At 41.7% G+C, this 19,097-nt stretch overlaps 1 protein-coding gene across 2 annotated transcripts in view; it reads right to left on the reverse strand.

The window, feature by feature from the left end:
- Nucleotides 1-1,654: 1,654 nt before the first annotated feature.
- Nucleotides 1,655-19,097, reverse strand: part of LOC124143836 (guanine nucleotide exchange protein SMCR8-like) — a 53,765-nt gene continuing 36,322 nt past the window's right edge. For both annotated transcript variants that reach the window (XM_046512952.2, XM_046512951.2), the window contains 6 exons: nucleotides 17,674-17,730; nucleotides 14,723-14,799; nucleotides 10,172-10,246; nucleotides 9,039-9,138; nucleotides 3,511-3,574; nucleotides 1,655-2,749 (listed from right to left, as the gene is read on the reverse strand). In XM_046512952.2, coding sequence (XP_046368908.2) covers nucleotides 2,685-2,749; nucleotides 3,511-3,574; nucleotides 9,039-9,138; nucleotides 10,172-10,246; nucleotides 14,723-14,799; nucleotides 17,674-17,730 — 438 coding nt within the window. In that variant the 3' untranslated portion in view covers nucleotides 1,655-2,684. The remainder of the gene's footprint in view (nucleotides 2,750-3,510; nucleotides 3,575-9,038; nucleotides 9,139-10,171; nucleotides 10,247-14,722; nucleotides 14,800-17,673; nucleotides 17,731-19,097) is intronic.

The following is a 19,097-nucleotide window of genomic DNA, read 5'->3' on the forward strand; positions in this document are numbered from 1 at the left end:
AGGTTTGTCAGCACCATACCCGTGCTCATGGGTTTCACCGAAGTGGTCAATGTCTGAGACCTGCATTACTTTGGGATTTCCTCCCATATTAAGCTGACACGTCGTGATATAACTGGAATACTGTTAAAAGCGGTGTTAAGCACAACTCACTCACTTAGGGATATCTTCTTGTAGTGAGGATTGAGCCCAAGATGATAAACATATCCCCAAAATATCCATGATCCCCAACTTTTCATGCGCAGTATATAGAAGAGAGGCCTGGCAACACTGATCAGTCATCTGAAGCATTGGGTAGAATGAGTAATTGAGTGAGTGAGTGTATATGGTTTTACGGCGCTTTTAGCAATATTCCAACAATATCACGGCGGGGGACACCAGAAATGGGTTTCACACGTTGTACCCATGTCGGGAATCAAACCCAGGACTTTGGTGTGACGAGCGAACACTTTAACCACTAGGCTACCCCACCGCTAGAGTACAGGGCTATATACGTCATAACAACTTCATAAATCTACCAGGAGGAAATATATATTTGTCTATATATTTAAGGAAACTAGGAATTTGTTCTTGAAATATGTATCGGGCTCTAAAATAATTCAATATGACAGTCCAAATTCAGTATAGCTGCAACCACAAAAAAAATCCAATCCTCAAAGACTGGTCATCAACTATGAAATAACAGGAATTGTAAATGTTGACCCAAAAATGGATCTAAAAGATTTCTTCCATGTCAGGAACTGACTGTATTTTCATGTCTGACAGAGACATGTAAGAATGCATGGTGTGTTTCACCATGTCAATATAATCCGTTATTTCACATCAGTGGCTCAGACTTTTTAGTCCATTAGCAGGGACAACGCTCTATGTGTCTATCCTGTGAAGTGTTTTTACAGAGACTACTACTAAACATGCAGCTCTTCATTTCTGCTTTTCATGAAGGCGACATGTTGGTGGGATTTTGTTCTTTCAAATTCAAGTTCCAAGGATTGCTAAATGAGGTGTCTGTTGTTGAACACTGCACTCTGCAATATTCAAGCTGTATGAAGGTGGCTTGTAAATAATCAAGCCCGAACCAGCCAATCCAGTGATCGATATTGTGAGCAACAATCCATGTCATCGGGGACAAGGACCAAGTGAGTGAGTTGGGTTTAATGCTGCTTTGAATAATATTTCATTCAATGTCAGCAAACAGCAAATGATGGAAAAAAGTGATGATGATGATGATGATGATGATGATGATGATGATGATAGCTTACACATATATATTCATCTGGTTTTACAAGTTCCCGACTGCATTATAGCAGCATGATAAAGCAGACCACACTTTGAACGGTGTCACCAATAATCAATAAATTGCAAGTGATTCCTGCCATTTGATTGCCCAGCTTAGCTTTTGGTTTTTGAACCCCCCAAATGCCTAACAGACTACTGTTTCCTGTTTGGATGATAATGAAATGGGTTCGGCTTGTGTTCCTCTCCCCCAACACCTCTATCCCTGCAGTTGTGATTTGATTCACTCTGAGAAGAAAGACCCGTTTTATTACAACATAGATCTTGATCAAGTTGATTATCGATCAGATTGTTTCACTGGGAGATGCCATATTATTTGAAGCAAATGCAATGATATGAGACATGGAATCTGATTGGTCAATAGGAAGGACATAAAAGGGACATAACTCATAATAGTCACTGGAGGCGCAACGATCGAACCCAGAAATTCCAGCCTAGTTAGGCAAGGGTGGCAACAGGACTTCCACAGTCAGTTAACTCCCTTGCCTCGTTAAGATGTCAACAGGTCAGTTCAGACTAGTGACATGTTTAACATAAGCACATTTCCATAGAAACAAAGTAGGCCTAGATTTGAACTAACCATGGTACAGACTTGATCCTGTCTAACGCTGTAAGTATATCATACTTGGCCTGAATAACCAACAAGATACAATTGCACAGAGACTTCCAGCATCTGAGATGACTGGGTCGTTATGCTTACTTCATCTGGCAGTTCATTCCTTACTGAATAATCTGTTTCTAGTGAGTCGAAAACAGGTTCTTTCTCGAGCACCTACTGAGATAGCTAGGTCTTTGCTGCTTCCACCAATCTGCATGGAACACTAATTGTGTTCATGATGTTCATGATGTTCATGATGTTCATGATGTTCACAAAAGCTGCGACACTGAAATCTCAGTACAATATTTATCACAATACTTTGTCTTTATGAGGATACGAAGGACTTTCATCCTACTTTGAACCCATGTTGGGATTCAAACCAAGACTGTGACACATTACCCACTGGGCTACTCGATGTTCAGTTAAGAGAGGAAGGATCCATTGTACACTGAGTCCATATTGCACTAAACGATGAACAAACTCCTGAGTCAGACGATGTGGCCATACTAAAGGAATCCTTCACACAAGAGTTCTCTCCCCTTCATGCATCTGAGCCTCCATTGTATGACCACAAATAAGTGCTTGTGGTCAAACTGTTGTTTGGCTATCCTCAGAATACTGTTGAGTTAGAGACTGCGTTGTATGCTGCAGTCATTGTGGAACGTATTTTTTATCTAACCCATGTGCACATATTTCTAGGCAGTGAAGGAGTAGCTCTGATGGTGGAATGGGGGATGCATCTGGAGGTTGGTGATGCATCTTGAAGTCAATGATGGACCTGATGGAGTAACCTCACTCAGAACCTCAGAGGCTGCATCTGACAAGGGAGGTAATTCAGTGTGATCGGTCTGGCAACACCACCTAAAATAAAAAGCAAATACATATTCTTTCAGAACTTTAATCTTATTGCGCCGGTTATTTCAAACATGATATTATTACTTGGGAAAAGGACTTCTATGAAGAAGCAGGATTGGACAGAAGCAGATCTGAAGTCAGCATTCTGTTACTGAATGAGATGCGTGAAATGCCCCTTCGGACAGTACTTCAGTACATCAAGGTGTGTCAGCTCACAGTGGGCGGGAAATCCTGATGCAAGCAGTACATGTTTAAAATGTCTGGTGAAATTCATGATCACAGGTAACTTACTGACAAACCAAGGATCATAACTATATAGGCATGGCCATTAATGGGATCTGGACCATCAGGATCCATCAATAATGGGATCTGGACCAACAGGATCCACCAATGGGATCTGTACTATCAGGATCCATCAATAATGGGATCTGTATTAACAGGATCCATCAAAAATGGGATTTGGACCAACAGGATCCATCAATAATGGGATCTGGACCATCAGGATCCATCAATAATGGGATCTGGATTAACAGGATCCATCAATGGGATCAGGATCCATCAATAAAGGGGTCCGGACCAACAGGATCCATCAATAATGGGATCCGGACCAACAGGATCCATCAAATAATGGGATCCGGACCAACAGGATCCATCAATAATGGGATCCGGACCAACAGGATCCATCAATAATGGGATACGGACCAAAAGGAGTCTGTGTAGTAAAACAGTTGCGGAGTAAAAATGTTTAAACTGTCTGTAGGGATTACCTCCAACTTGAGTTAGTCGTACGTGCGGCTCAATCTCTGACATCTTCACTATCTCAGCCAAATACTGCAAAGAGATCACAGTTAATGTAGTTCATCATACCCAAGCAGGAAGCAAAAGCTTCACACTTTCACCTCCATGAAAACCAGTTTGTGTTCATCTAGTCTTGAAAAACACAACAATCTCAAACATCAACAAACTGTTTGTGGCCCAATAACAGCAAGTCATTTATATCAATGCTTATCCGACCAATGCAGACAATTACGTCTTTAATGAAACTCACACCCACTCACATGACGCTAATAGGCCTGGGACCATAATCTGGGATCCAAGCCCACGATCAGTGGATACTCAACATCACAATTTTAATTATTTCATAACAACACTGCCAGATGAAATCTACTTCACATAACAGTACGTTACATCCCCACATCAGCAACTGTACTGATACAGAGAATGAGTTGTAAAATATGTACACAAGAATGGAATCAAAAGGACACAGAACTGCCTCACACATGACCATTCCAGTGACCCTGAATGAAGGTCACTCAAAATCTTACTAACTCAATACCTCACTCAAAGAAGCAGATATGCCAAATTTCAACCCACTACATAGAGGATATTTCATGTTTCATCCCCCCTCCCCCCCCCCCTTGTAATTGTGACTAAAAAAGTAATTCCGAGTTTGCAAAATCTTAAAAAATGTAAACAAAAGTAAAACAAAAATATTTGAGTTCAATAAGATTCTTTATCATAGATTTTAATATGATTATGTGAAAAATCAACTTAAACAAAAATCATTCTTGAAAGCTACAAGACCGTTGGAAGTGAAGGAATGCACGCTAGTCAAGTTGTTTGTTTATTTGTTTGTTTGATGTTTAACGCTGCACTCAGCAATATTCCAGCTATATGACGGCGGTCTGTAAATAATCGACTCTGGACCAGACAATCCAGTGATTGACATCATGAGCATTGATCCACGCAATTGGGATACGATGACATGTATCAACCAGGTCAGCGAGTCTGACCACCCGATCCCGTTAGTCTCCCATTACGACAAGCATAGTTGCCTTTTAGGGCAAGCATGGGTTGCTGAAAACCTATTCTACCCCGGATCTTCATGGCTAGTCAAGTAACAAATTTGCGATACAAAGAGTCTCAATTAATGAGTTAAATGAGAAATGTACAGTTCAGAACTAAGCATTTTCAAGAGAATGACAAACGACAAGAAGAGATATTAACTCCATAAATGACCAACTGTCTTAATTTTGCCATGTCAATGTGGAACTAACGTAAAAAGGAAGTCAACAGTTTGTGTATGGGCCAGACACTTATGATAAAGGGAGACAATTTGTGGGGAGGTAACCCTTATATGGCAATAGTTCCGTCCAAGTGTTATGTTCACTGCAGTGAAATATCAAGTGTTGTGTTCACTGCTAAAAAATATCACTTTTCTCAACTTAGTCTTTCACACTGAAGTATATAATATATTGAACACTTTGTGAGTTATCACGAACATGATACAATTTTTAATTTAGGACCCTGAAAGGGAATTTGACATTCAATATCAGTCAAGTGTAATTGAAGAACATTCCAAAGAGTTATCCACCATATAAACCAAATATCATGTCCCCTTGCGGAATTCAACGTAATACGAAAATGTTGGATATTCTTCCAACCGAAAGTAGGTAACGGTGACCAACCACTGATCAAAGATGATATCATAAGATTGTTATCAATTGTCATACATTAGTATTCAAATGATACAACATATACATACATTAGACTTTGAGGCATTTAGACAGCCGGAAAATGGATTTTAGTGAAAATAGCAAACATATTTTCTGATTGACCTTTGATGTGACCTTGACTTTGCACACTGGTCACCTTTTCAGAAATGGACCCGCCCTAAGGATGACGGATCAAGTTTTATTGACCCAAAGTACATCCTCATTGAGTTATTGTTGAAACAAACTTTTCTTCAGCTATGACCTTGACGATAACCTTGACCATTGACATGACCAGTCAACGTGTCAAAAACATTTCCAGGGCTACGAAGGAGATATACATGATAGATAGGATATCCTTGAGATGTCCAAGTGATGCATGGTTTTAAAAACGGTTTGGCCTTGGTCAAATTCAGATAAACCCTTATAGCATCGATCCCATGTACATGGTGCTTCGTAATGAATCAGATCGGTCACAAGAACCACGGTCATGGCACCACAGTATGACTACTATCAGAAATAAGGCCTGGCACCATTCAGCATATTTATCTTCACTACTTTGTAACAGTAGGGTCTGAAACCTATATTAAGGGTTGTTTCAATGGACTTATAGAGAAAGAAAATTAAAATGAAACAGAAGCCATGGACGATGCTCTACAAAGATATATTTGTCCTAGCGTGATTAAATTTTTTCAGTAACTTGAAAGGGCAGTGAATCAAAGGACATTTATAGGAAAGGGTCTTGTCACTTCATAATACTGCTGTTGACATATTCACATACAACTGCAGCAATTTGAAAGATGAACTTTGTATAAGGTATAAATAGTACCTTCTGTTTCTTGCGTTGCCCACACAATTCTGAACACTGTGCTCTGACAAATGTTATATTTGGGATAACACTTTCTCAGTAAAGCACAGATTCTAGTAAAGAACATATTCTATTGAGGCAGCACACAAAGTCAGTGTTACATGAGTTATATTTGACTGCTTTCCAAATGGCATTGTGTATTCATAGCTTTCGGCTGTGGGAGCTGTGCCAATTTATATTTGTCAGAGGGGTACACAAAGTCTTAATCTAGACTACCCCCATCCCCACCCCCACCCCAACACATCACCCCTACCCCCATCCACGCCCCTACACATCACCCCCACCAACACCCCTACACATCATCCCTACCCCCATCCACGCCCCTACACATCACCCCCACCAACACCCCTACACATCATCCCTACCCCCATCCACGCCCCTACACATCACCCCCACCAACACCCCTACACATCATCCCTACCTCCATCCACGCCCCTACACATCACCCCCACCAACACCCCTACACATCATCCCTACCTCCATCCACGCCCCTACACATCACCCCCACCAACACCCCTACACATCATCCCTACCTCCATCCACGCCCCTACACATCACCCCCACCAACACCCCTACACATCATCCCTACCCCCATCCACGCCCCTACACATCACCCCCACCAACACCCCTACACATCACCCCTACCCCCATCCATGCCCCTACACATCACCCCCACCAACACCTCTACACATCACCCCTACCCCCATCCACGCCCCTACACATCACCCCCACCAACACCCCTATACATCATCCCTACCCCCATCCACGCCCCTACACATCACCCCCACCAACACCCCTATACATCATCCCTACCCCCATCCACGCCCCTACACATCACCCCCACCAACACCCCTATACATCATCCCCATCCACACCCCCCCAACCCCCACCCACACCCCTACACATCACCCCCCTACACATCACCCCCATCCCCACCCACACCCCTACACATCACCCCCACCAACACCCCTATACATCATCCCTACCCCCATCCACGCCCCTACACATCACCCCCACCAACACCCCTATACATCATCCCCATCCACACACCCCCAACCCCCACCCACACCCCTACACATCACCCCCCTACACATCACCCCTACACATCACCCCCACCCCCATCCACACCCCTACACATCACTCCCACCCACACCCTTACCCCCATCCACACTCCTACAGATCACCCACACCCACACACATCACCCCCACCCACACCCCTACAGATCATCCACACCCACACCCCTACACATCATCCCCACCCACACCCCTACACATCACCCATATCCACACCCCTACACATCACCCCAATCCACACCCCTACACATCACCACCACCAACACCCCTACACACAACCCACACCCCTACACATCACCCCCATCCACACCCCTACACATCACCCACACCCCTACACACCACCCCCACCCACACCCCTACACACCACCCACACCCCTACACACCACCCACACCCCTAAACATCACCCCCACCCACACCCCTACACATCACCCATATCCACACCCCTACACATCACCCCAATCCACACCCCTACACATCACCGCCACCAACACCCCTACACACAACCCACACCCCTACACATCACCCCCATCCACACCCCTACACATCACCCACACCCACACCCCTACACACCACCCCCACCCACACCCCTGCACACCACCCACACCCCTAAACATCACCCCCACCCACACCGATACACATCACCCACACCAACACCCCTACACATCACCCCCACCCACACCCCTACACATCACCCCCACCACACACGCAAAAATATGCATACCGTTTATATGTACACACAGACACATATGCACACAAAGATTCAATATGACATACCGACAGAAGTAAATATTTTCCTCATTTGTACATTAACACACATTTACAAGCACTCAGATGTAAATACATATGTGATTACAAGTCATACATCATAGGTACCAGATTGTTGTCATTAAATAAAATATTCATATCAGTTGGTTTGATATGTGTTGATTTGGTTAAGTATGGTCGGTAATTCTGCAGAGTGGATGCCATCGTAAAAAAGCATAGTTGCTACGAGTGGATCCACTACACAGTCTCCAACCATTACAAAGATACATCTCACAAAAACTTTAGAACAATATATTTCTGGCAGTGAATAAATACACTTCTTGCTAAAATATGGTCCCATGTTCCAACAAGCTCCAATGACATCCACATTGCACATAAAACCATCAAATTCCAGTTGATGCATTGTGGTACATTTACCAGTACAACCTGGGTTTACACACTGACTTAACGCCTATTTTCCTCTTATGCTGTCTTGAAGTCTGTTAAATAATTAACCTAATTAATCCTAGTGTTTGGTATGATCAGTTTTCTTGTGTTACTAAACAACAATGAGAATCTACTCAGGAGATAGTGTAGTTTGTTTTATTAGTCTCTTATAACTATTTGTTGTTCTAGACCAGTTGCATTCTTTTACATCTTAATATTAATAACCGTGTCTAACTCAGTGTTAAGTAACAAAATATATCATTTTCTACTATTTATCACATTACAAAACACATCACTATTTCTGTAAAGTGACTGTAGGCAAAAGTAGATCTACCCATACTGAGCTTTAGACATGTGAGAAGAATCCAATTTTTTTTTTAATAATGACAAAAAAATTCAAGACACCACCAACTTCACATAATCTTGTTGGTGCTGAAACTCCCAGGATTGCTTCAGGTCTCATTCCCCACAACTCATGGCAAGACTTCTGCCCGTATCCCCCCTCAAAACTAAATTTTATTGAAAGGGTTAGGCGGCAATGCATACATATATAACTTTTTAAAGGGGATTACGGGCGGAAGTATTTCCCAACTCATAACCAACACGCTAAAATCACTTCTAATTATTGTCTACCATCATAAAGATTGACCCACATCTGTTGTCACCTACCTCTACTATATGAATATCATCATCAGTGACTCCCAGCTTGGCTATGAAGCTCCTCACAGTGCTCTGGTACTGTTCCTTCTGTCTCTGCAGGTTCTGGTCACTGTTGGGAGTATACAAGGGCCTTGTTATGCAAGTTGTATACATTCGTTCGTTTGTTGTTTAACGCCGCACTCAGCAATACAGCTATATGATGGCAGTCTGTAAATAAACAAGTCTCGACCAAAAATCCAATGATTGACAACATGAGCATTGATCCACACAATTGGGATACAATGACATGTATCAACCTAGTCAGCGAGACTGATGACCCGATCTTGCTAGTTGCCTCTTACAACAAGCATATTTGCCTCTTAAGACAAGCATGGTTTGCTGAAGATCTATTCTAACCCGGAACCTTCAAGAGCCACCAACAGCGTGTACCCAGGTAGGGTCGGGTAATAAGCGGTTGGGTATGTGGGTTCTAAAATTGGACCTGTCTCAGCCCCATGTCACAGTAATTTAAGATGACAGTCTGATTCATGGACATTCCGTAATTTTGTAAATTCCATGATTAAATAACGGTACGTTGCTGACAAACCAAGCATCAGAATCATGAACAACAAAACTGGAATGTGTAGCAGATAGCACAACTTCTGCCCAACTATTTGAACAGTACTTCCATCTCCGTGGTCTAGTGGTAGAGCATTCGCCCAGAGAGCGGAAGGTCCAGGGTTCGATCCCCGACTGGGTCATACCAAACGACGTTAAAAGATGGTACTTGTTGTTACCCTGTCTGGCTTTCAGCATTAAAACACACATGCTCGTAAGCATGCATGCACTCACTCACACGTCTCTATATAAGTGCATTAATCTTGGATGCGACAGTAAACCCAATTTCACCTCACCTCACCTCACCTCATTTGCATCAAGGCATGTCAGCTTCATTTGGGATCATGCCCTATGTGATTTAGGTCTGAGACATGTTCACCACTTCAGTGAAACCCACTGTCCTGACCAAACTTGACACATAATCAAATCTGGCATTTGAATCCACAATCATAGGTTCCTTGCATGCCTAGGGGATGCCACTCTGCACAGTGAGTCTTGGATGAACAGGGCCAACCGTTCCCCCTAATCATTGGAACAAGACTTACTACATGATGCCAGCAGTGCCCAGGCAGAAGGAGTGGTAGAAGATGAAGGCCTTGGACGACAACTCCATCAACCAGCTGCAGAGACAGTCAGAAACAGAGAGGATACAACGCAGTCAGACACATATATCAGGGCTGAGAGGATATAATATAGTCAGATATATATATCAGGGCTGAGAAGATACAACACAGTCAGACACATATATCAGGGCTGAGAAGATACAACAGTCAGACACATATATCAGGGCTGAGAGGATATAATACAGTCAGATATATATATCAGGGCTGAGAAGATACAACACAGTCAGACACATATATCAGGGCTGAGAGGATACAACACAGTCAGACACATATATCAGGACAGAGAGGATATAATACAGTCAGACACATATATCAGGACAAAGAGGATACAACACAGTCAGACACATATATCAGGGCTGAGAGGATATAATACAGTCAGACACATATATCAGGGCTGAGAGGATATAATACAGTCAGACACATATATCAGGGCTGAGAGGATACAACACAGTCAGACACATATATCAGGGCTGAGAGGATACAACACAGTCAGACACATATATCAGGGCTGAGAGGATATAATACAGTCAGACACATATATCAGGGCTGAGAGGATACAACACAGTCAGACACATATATCAGGGCTGAGAGGATACAACACAGTCAGAGACATATATCAGGGCTGAGAGGATACAACACAGTCAGACACATATATCAGGACAGAGAGGATATAATACAGTCAGACACATATATCAGGGCTGAGAGGATACAACACAGTCAGACACATATATCAGGGCTGAGAGGATATAATACAGTCAGACACATATATCAGGGCTGAGAGGATATAATACAGTCAGACACATATATCAGGGCTGAGAGGATACAACACAGTCAGACACATATATCAGGGCTGAGAGGATACAACACAGTCAGACACATATATCAGGGCTGAGAGGATATAATACAGTCAGACACATATATCAGGGCTGAGAGGATACAACACAGTCAGAGACATATATCAGAGCTGAGAGGATACAACACAGTCAGACACATATATCAGGGCTGAGAGGATACAACACAGTCAGACACATATATCAGGGCTGAGAGGATATAATACAGTCAGACACATATATCATGACAGAGAGGATATAATACAGTCAGACACATATATCAGGGCTGAGAGGATACAACACAGTCAGACACATATATCAGGGCTGAGAGGATATAATACAGTCAGACACATATATCAGGGCTGAGAGGATATAATACAGTCAGACACATACATCAGGGCTGAGAGGATACAACACAGTCAGACACATATATCAGGGCTGAGAGGATACAACACAGTCAGACACATATATCAGGGCTGAGAGGATATAATACAGTCAGACACATATATCAGGGCTGAGAGGATACAACACAGTCAGAGACATATATCAGGGCTGAGAGGATACAACACAGTCAGAGACATATATCAGGGCTGAGAGGATACAACACAGTTAGACACATATATCTGGGCTGAGAGGATATAATACAGTCAAACATATATCAGGACTGAGAGGATACAACACAGTCAGACACATATATCAGGACAGAGAGGATATAACACAGTCAGACACATATATCAGGGCTCAGAGGATATAACCCAGTCAGACACATATCAGGACAGAGAGGATATAACACAGTCAGACACATATATCAGGACTGAGAGGATATAATACAGTCAGACACATATATCAGGACAGAGAGGATACAACACAGTCAGACACATATATCAGGACAGAGAGGATATAATACAGTCAGACACATATATCAGGACAGAGAGGATACAACAGTCAGACACATATATCAGGACTGAGAGGATATAATACAGTCAGACACATATATCAGGACAGAGAGGATATAATACAGTCAGACACATATATCAGGACAGAGAGGATACAACACAGTCAGACACATATATCAGGACAAAGAGGATATAATACAGTCAGACACATACATCAGGACAGAGAGGATATAATACAATCAGATACATATATCAGGGCTGTGAGGATACAAGACAGTCAGACACATATATATCAGGATAGAGAGGATACAACACAGTCAGACACATATATCAGGACAGAGAGGATACAACACAGTCAGACACATATATCAGGACAGAGAGGATACAACACAGTCAGACACATATATCAGGACAGAGAGGATACAACACAGTCAGACACATATATCAGGGCTGAGAGGATACAACACAGTCAGACACATGTATCAGGACAGAGAGGATACAACACAGTCAGATACATGTATCAGGGCTGAGAGAATACAACACAGTCAGACACATATATCAGGGCTGAGAGGATACAACACAGTCAGACACATGTATCAGGACAGAGAGGATACAACACAGTCAGATACATGTATCAGGGCTGAGAGAATACAACACAGTCAGACACATATATCAGGGCTGAGAGGATACAATATAGTCGGAAACATACCTAATTTCGAAAAACATCTATTATCGAACAGGTTTCAAATTTTCAATTACTTTTTGAGTTTTAATGCCGACCTGCAAGAATTATGTTGAGAATTGTGAGCCAAGACATGTCTGTTCAGTCATGAAAACCCCGCTAAAGCACGAAACCAATCAGGTGTCCGACAATAGGCGACGCCACTCAAGTGCAGCGGAAGTTTACAGATGAGGTAATGGGAGTCATGCCTTTTCATTGAGGATTTTTATTCTATTGATGAAGACATTGCCTATTGTTATGAAGCAGAATTAGAATTTTTATTTTTATTCACTCATCCCTCAAAATATCAGCAATACCATCTTAACTGTTAGAAAATAAGGTATGTCGGGATACATATATTCAGGGCAGACAAAAAACACACAAACAAAGCCATATTAATTCATCAAAAGAGAATACTTTACAATTGCAATACTTTAGTCATGACAGATTATTCACTGGTCTACTGCAATCTCTTTGTTCAGATCTTTGTTCTCGATACCGCTAAACAAAGATCTGAGGACATCCCATTACGGGTGACGTCAGACCGACCTTGCGCGAACTTTGACCGACCAATGGAATGACTAACAAGAAGCCGCCATTAGCCAATCAGAAGGCAGCATCCTCATTCTTTACGGCATTAATTCCAAATTGGTGACTACGCTTCAATTAAAAATTTGAAACCTGAACGGAAGAACATTCTGGAATGGCTAATAGATGGTCTAGATTGTAGGGATTCAGTTGTTTAGCCCGTAACCTTCGTTCAGAATACCCCGTGTTAAAGTTTTTGAGGTTGCATGATTAGAATCACATTCTGACTGTCACTTTCATGAACTGGTAAGTGACGCTCTGATTGGCCGGATGAAAGGTCATTCTGACATGACTTCTTATGGGATGTCCTCAGATTGTTGTTTAGCAGTAGCGAGAACTAAGATCTGATTTAAATAAGATTGTGGTTTACTGTAAAATTCTTATTAAAAATTATTTTAAAAACCAATTCGACACCTGTCTCAGTCAATATTGGACATTCCTTCCATAGGATAATACAATAGAGAAATTCTTGAATACCTCGATATTTCACATACCACCCTATGTTACTTTACTGACTCATGTAATACAGAGGTAACCAAGGCAACAGCACGGGAATAAACATGGGAACTTAGGAACAACACTCCCTGTCATCTACGTGAATTCCTTCTAGTTTCTTGGTGTTGAACCATACCCGTGCTCATGGGTTTCACTGTTTCCGTTGGGCACGCCAGAAACCTATGATTGTGAGTGCGAATCCCGGTTTCGCCGCAATTATGTTTCTAGGTTTGTCAGCACCATACCCATGCTCGTGGGTTTCACCGAAGTGGTAAACGTCTGAGATCTCGTCACTTCGGGCTTCCCTCCCACATTAAGCTGACACGCCGTGATATAACTGGAATATTGTTAAAAGCGGCGCTAAACCCAACTCACTCACTCACTCTTGGTGCTGAAACTCACAAAATTGCTTTCTGGTGTCCTTTTCCACACAGCTCAGGAATGATTGACTTTGCACCTGCTTATATGTTGTATATGATGTATATCAGTGAGTGAGTGAGTATCGTTTTACGCCACTTTTAGCAATATTCCAACAATATCACAGCGTAGGACACCAGAAATGGGCTTCACACATTGTACCCATGTCCGGAATCGAACCCGGGTCTTCGGCGTGACACGGAACGCTTTAACCACTAGGCTACCCGACTGCCCCTGTATATCAATGAATGAGTTGAGTTTAACAGTATTCCACGGCGTGTCAGCTTAATGATGAAGGGAATCCTGAAGTGATGCAGGTCTTAGACATTTACACTTTGATGAAACCAACAAATAGGGGTATGGTGCTAACAAACCTAGAAACATAATCGGGGCAATCTGGGATTCGAACCACAATCATAGGTTTCCGTCTGCCCAAGGGTCCCCCTTAAACGATGAGGCTCCGCCCCAAATCATGTATATATCAGTACACAAGGGCAGAGCAGCAAGATGGGATGTTTCTACTCACCAGTGAATAAAGCCTACAAATTCTGTGTCTGTATTGAAGACCTTCTTCTTGCTTATCAATGCTGTCAGAAGATTACCCTGAAATGAAGGAAAACATTTCTCCTGAAACATTCAAGGTATATGCAAACATTTCAAAATGGATTTCATTCTAACATCTGGAGCATAATGACATAATTTCCTCAAAGCTCTTTAAAGCTCTTAACTATAACAATACAAAATGCTAGGGTCATCTTCATGAAGCAAGTGTGTCCTAACTATATCAAAGTCTAGTTTTCACCCATTCCATTGCTTGTCCAATTTGCGCTAAAAATATTCCAAAAAGTAAGTGAAGACCAATATTTTCGAAGTGGCCTAAGCTCTTTAAAGCTCTTAACTACAACAATACAAAATGCTAGGGTCATCTTCATGAAGCATGTGTGTCCTAACTATATCAAAGTCTAGTTTTCACCCATTCCATCGCTTGTCCAATTTGCGCTAAAAATATTCCAAAAAGTTAGCGCAGACAACTATTTTCGAAGTGGCCATTAATGTCAGTGGCTGAGATGCAGTGCTGTTTCTAGATGACCCTGCTGATAGTTGATACATGTTTCATGCTATCACTATGTGCAGTGTTACTTGATACTGTGCAGTCTGCAGTCTCTATTATTGTAAGAGCAACATGCAGCAGAACTAAGTATCATGCTGTCGTAATCTTTCATTTTGTTTGTCTGTCATGGATGCAATCTCAAATCTCTTCGTTATCTGATTGACCAGGTAGTCTGCTATGATAGTCATCTTTGTGAAGCTGTTAGAAATAAGAGTGAGTGAGTGAGTACGGTTTACATCGCTTTTAGCAACATTCCAGCAGTATCAAAGCGGGAACAACTGAAAAAGGGCTTCACACATTGTACTCATGTGGGGAATCGAATTGCATAGGCGGCAACTAGGCTTTGATATAGGCTAGTGGACACCCTTGCCTTGGAGAGATTGTCTAGTCAAGTCGTAGCAAGTTTGTTCAGACAAATTGGAAAAACACAAATCACTATTTTGCTCAAGATTTGGATTTTTTAATTTCCTATTGTCATAAATTCAAAGGCATTTTACCAATGCATTCTTATGCAAAAACTTCAAATTAATCATTAAGCCTATTCCTCTTTATGCTGATTATTTACCTTGTTATCACTGATGTACAAGTCTCCACAAGGCCACAACAACAAAATCAACATGCAAAGGCTTTTACTTCCAGTTTTTTATGGACACTTGCTGCGGATTAGAGGCTGAATATCGGCCCCTGGCAGGCCTATATAAATCACTGATGCACACATATATATAGCCACATCAACCTTCAATGTAATGACAAAGTCGAAGTTCCACACATAACATAGTTTACAAAAGACCTGTTTCAACTTTTCCTCGGATTGATCACATAAGTTTGTCCTCTACTGAAACTAAAGAACGGCGGTACTAAGAACGATCGCACAAGTTCGTCCTCTACTGATACTAAAGAATGATGGTGCTAGGATCGATCTCACAAGTTCGTCCTCTACTGATACCAAAGAACGACGGTGCTAGGATCGATCTCACAAGTTCGTCCTCTACTGATACCAAAGAACGATGGTGCTAGGATCGATCTCACAAGTTCGTCCTCTACTGATACCAAAGAATGACGGTGCTAGGATCGATCGCACAAGTTTGTCCTCTACTGATACTAAAGAACCATGGTGCTAGGATCGATCTCACAAGTTCATCCTCTACTGATACCAAAGAATGACGGTGCTAGGATCGATCGCACAAGTTCGTCCTCTACTGATACTAAAGAACAATGGTGCTAGGATCGATCTCACAAGTTCGTCCTCTACTGATACCAAAGAATGACGGTGCTAGGATCGATCGCACAAGTTTGTCCTCTACTGATACCAAAGAACGATGGTGCTAGGATCGATCTCACAAGTTCGTCCTCTACTGATACCAAAGAACGACGGTGCTAGGATCGATCTCACAAGTTCGTCCTCTACTGATTCTAAAGAACAATGGTGCTAGGATCGATCTCACAAGTTCGTCCTCTACTGATACCAAAGAATGACGGTGCTAGGATCGATCGCACAAGTTTGTCCTCTACTGATACTAAAGAACCATGGTGCTAGGATCGATCTCACAAGTTCATCCTCTACTGATACCAAAGAATGACGGTGCTAGGATCGATCGCACAAGTTCGTCCTCTACTGATACTAAAGAACGATGGTGCTAGGATCGATCTCACAAGTTCGTCCTCTACTGATACCAAAGAATGACGGTGCTAGGATCGATCGCACAAGTTCGTCCTCTACTGATACTAAAGAACGATGGTGCTAGGATCGATCTCACAAGTTCGTCCTCTACTGATACCAAAGAATGACGGTGCTAGGATCGATCTCACATCTCTGATGAGGGAAATGACATACACAGCTCGAAGAAGGATCTTGTTGGCACACTTAAATTCAAAATTGCACATGTGGGCCCTGTGGCACACATAATAAATTTCTTTCTCAGCTCTTGGGAGACATGCATTATGCCAAAAGAATATTCAGTGATCTCTCCAACAGAGGCAAAGCAGGTCGAGATGGGTAACTAAAACAGGAAACTACCAATACAGACATAAAACAGAAATAATAATAAAACAATAAATCATTCTACTCACATTAATGAACCATGTACAGAATACTGATAAATCACATTTAGTGAGTGAGTGAATATGGTTTTACGCCCCTTTTAGCAATATTCCAGCAATATCACGGCGGGGGACACCAGAAATGGCCTTCACACATTCTACCCATGTCGGGAATCGAACCCGGGTCTTTGGCATGACCAGCGAACGCTTTAACCACGAGGCTACCCGTCCGCCCCTTCTATTTATAACTGTACCAATCACAATGAATCGAAATACATAATATTCACACAGTAAACCTGCTATCAGCTTCATCGTCAGTGTATTACCTGGTATTTGGGAGCTAGGATGCCTTGTCTGTCAACATCAATTATGGAGGAATATTTCTGAAAACAGACAGTTTAGATTAAAAGGGAGGCAACAACATTGCATATAGGATCAGCTATGAAAAACACATGATAAATAACAGGTTAAGTCACTGGTGAACCACCTTCATTCTGTTGAATCACTTTTCTCAGTTTGCAGCTAAATCCAATGTCCCTTTGTGTTGGTCTCATGTCATTTTAATGTATCTCTTCACAATTAATGAAGGTCATACAGACAGGAGACCCTGCTGTCAGCGCTAATATCTATTTCATAAGGGACAGTGTGTTCTCACTGTCTTCATACCAAGGGAAATAACTCCAATCATGAGCAATTAATCTGCTATAGCGAAATTGTTATAAGGGACTGGTCATTTATTTGGGGTGATGGTAGGGGGAGGGGTAATTCTTGAGATTGGTCTTAGGACTGTATCATGTCTGTCCCATACCTCAAAATACATGTAACATTTTTTCATGACACCCCATCCCCCATTGTAATAAACATAAATGACCAGTCCTTAAATAATGTTCAAATTTATTATTTTTTCATTTGAAAAAATAGAACTGTCATCTTTCCATGTGTCCTCCTGTGTAACTTTTTCACTCGTATAAGCTCCGCCCACTAGAGTGCGGTAGATGCCCCTTTAATCACATAGAGTCAGGCTGATTAACCATACTCATATGAAAACATTAGGTGTCTTTAAATCTTTTAGCAGTAAAGCATGTGGCAGTTTCTCAACTTTATAGTATTTTATTTCATTTCTAAACATTTAGCAAACTTGTAATATGGGCAAGGTGTAAATAGGTCTCATTGACCTAACACCGAGAAAACCTTCAGAATCTGTAAATTCCTCAATCCACATGATTTCCACAGTTTTGTCCAGATTAAAGAGGTTCACATAGAGTCAGGCTGATTAACCATACTCATATGAAAACATTAGGTGTCTTTAAATCTTTTAGCAGTAAAGCATGTGGCAGTTTCTCAACTTTATAGTATTTTATTTCATTTCTAAACATTTAGCAAACTTGTAATATGGGCAAGGTGTAAATAGGTCTCATTGACCTAACACCGAGAAAACCTTCAGAATCTGTAAATTCCTCAATCCACATGATTTCCACAGTTTTGTCCAGATTAAAGAGGTTCACATAGAGTCAGGCTGATTAACCATACTCATATGAAAACATTAGGTGTCTTTAAATCTTTTAGCAGTAAAGCATGTGGCAGTTTCTCAACTTTATAGTATTTTATTTCATTTCTAAACATTTAGCAAACTTGTAATATGGGCAAGGTGTAAATAGGTCTCATTGACCTAACACCGAGAAAACCTTCAGAATCTGTAAATTCCTCAATCCACATGATTTCCACAGTTTTGTCCAGATTAAAGAGGTTC

This window comes from Haliotis rufescens, unplaced genomic scaffold (assembly GCF_023055435.1).
Source record: "Haliotis rufescens isolate VD_foot unplaced genomic scaffold, xgHalRufe1.0.p SCAF_5, whole genome shotgun sequence".
NCBI lineage: Eukaryota > Metazoa > Mollusca > Gastropoda > Lepetellida > Haliotidae > Haliotis > Haliotis rufescens.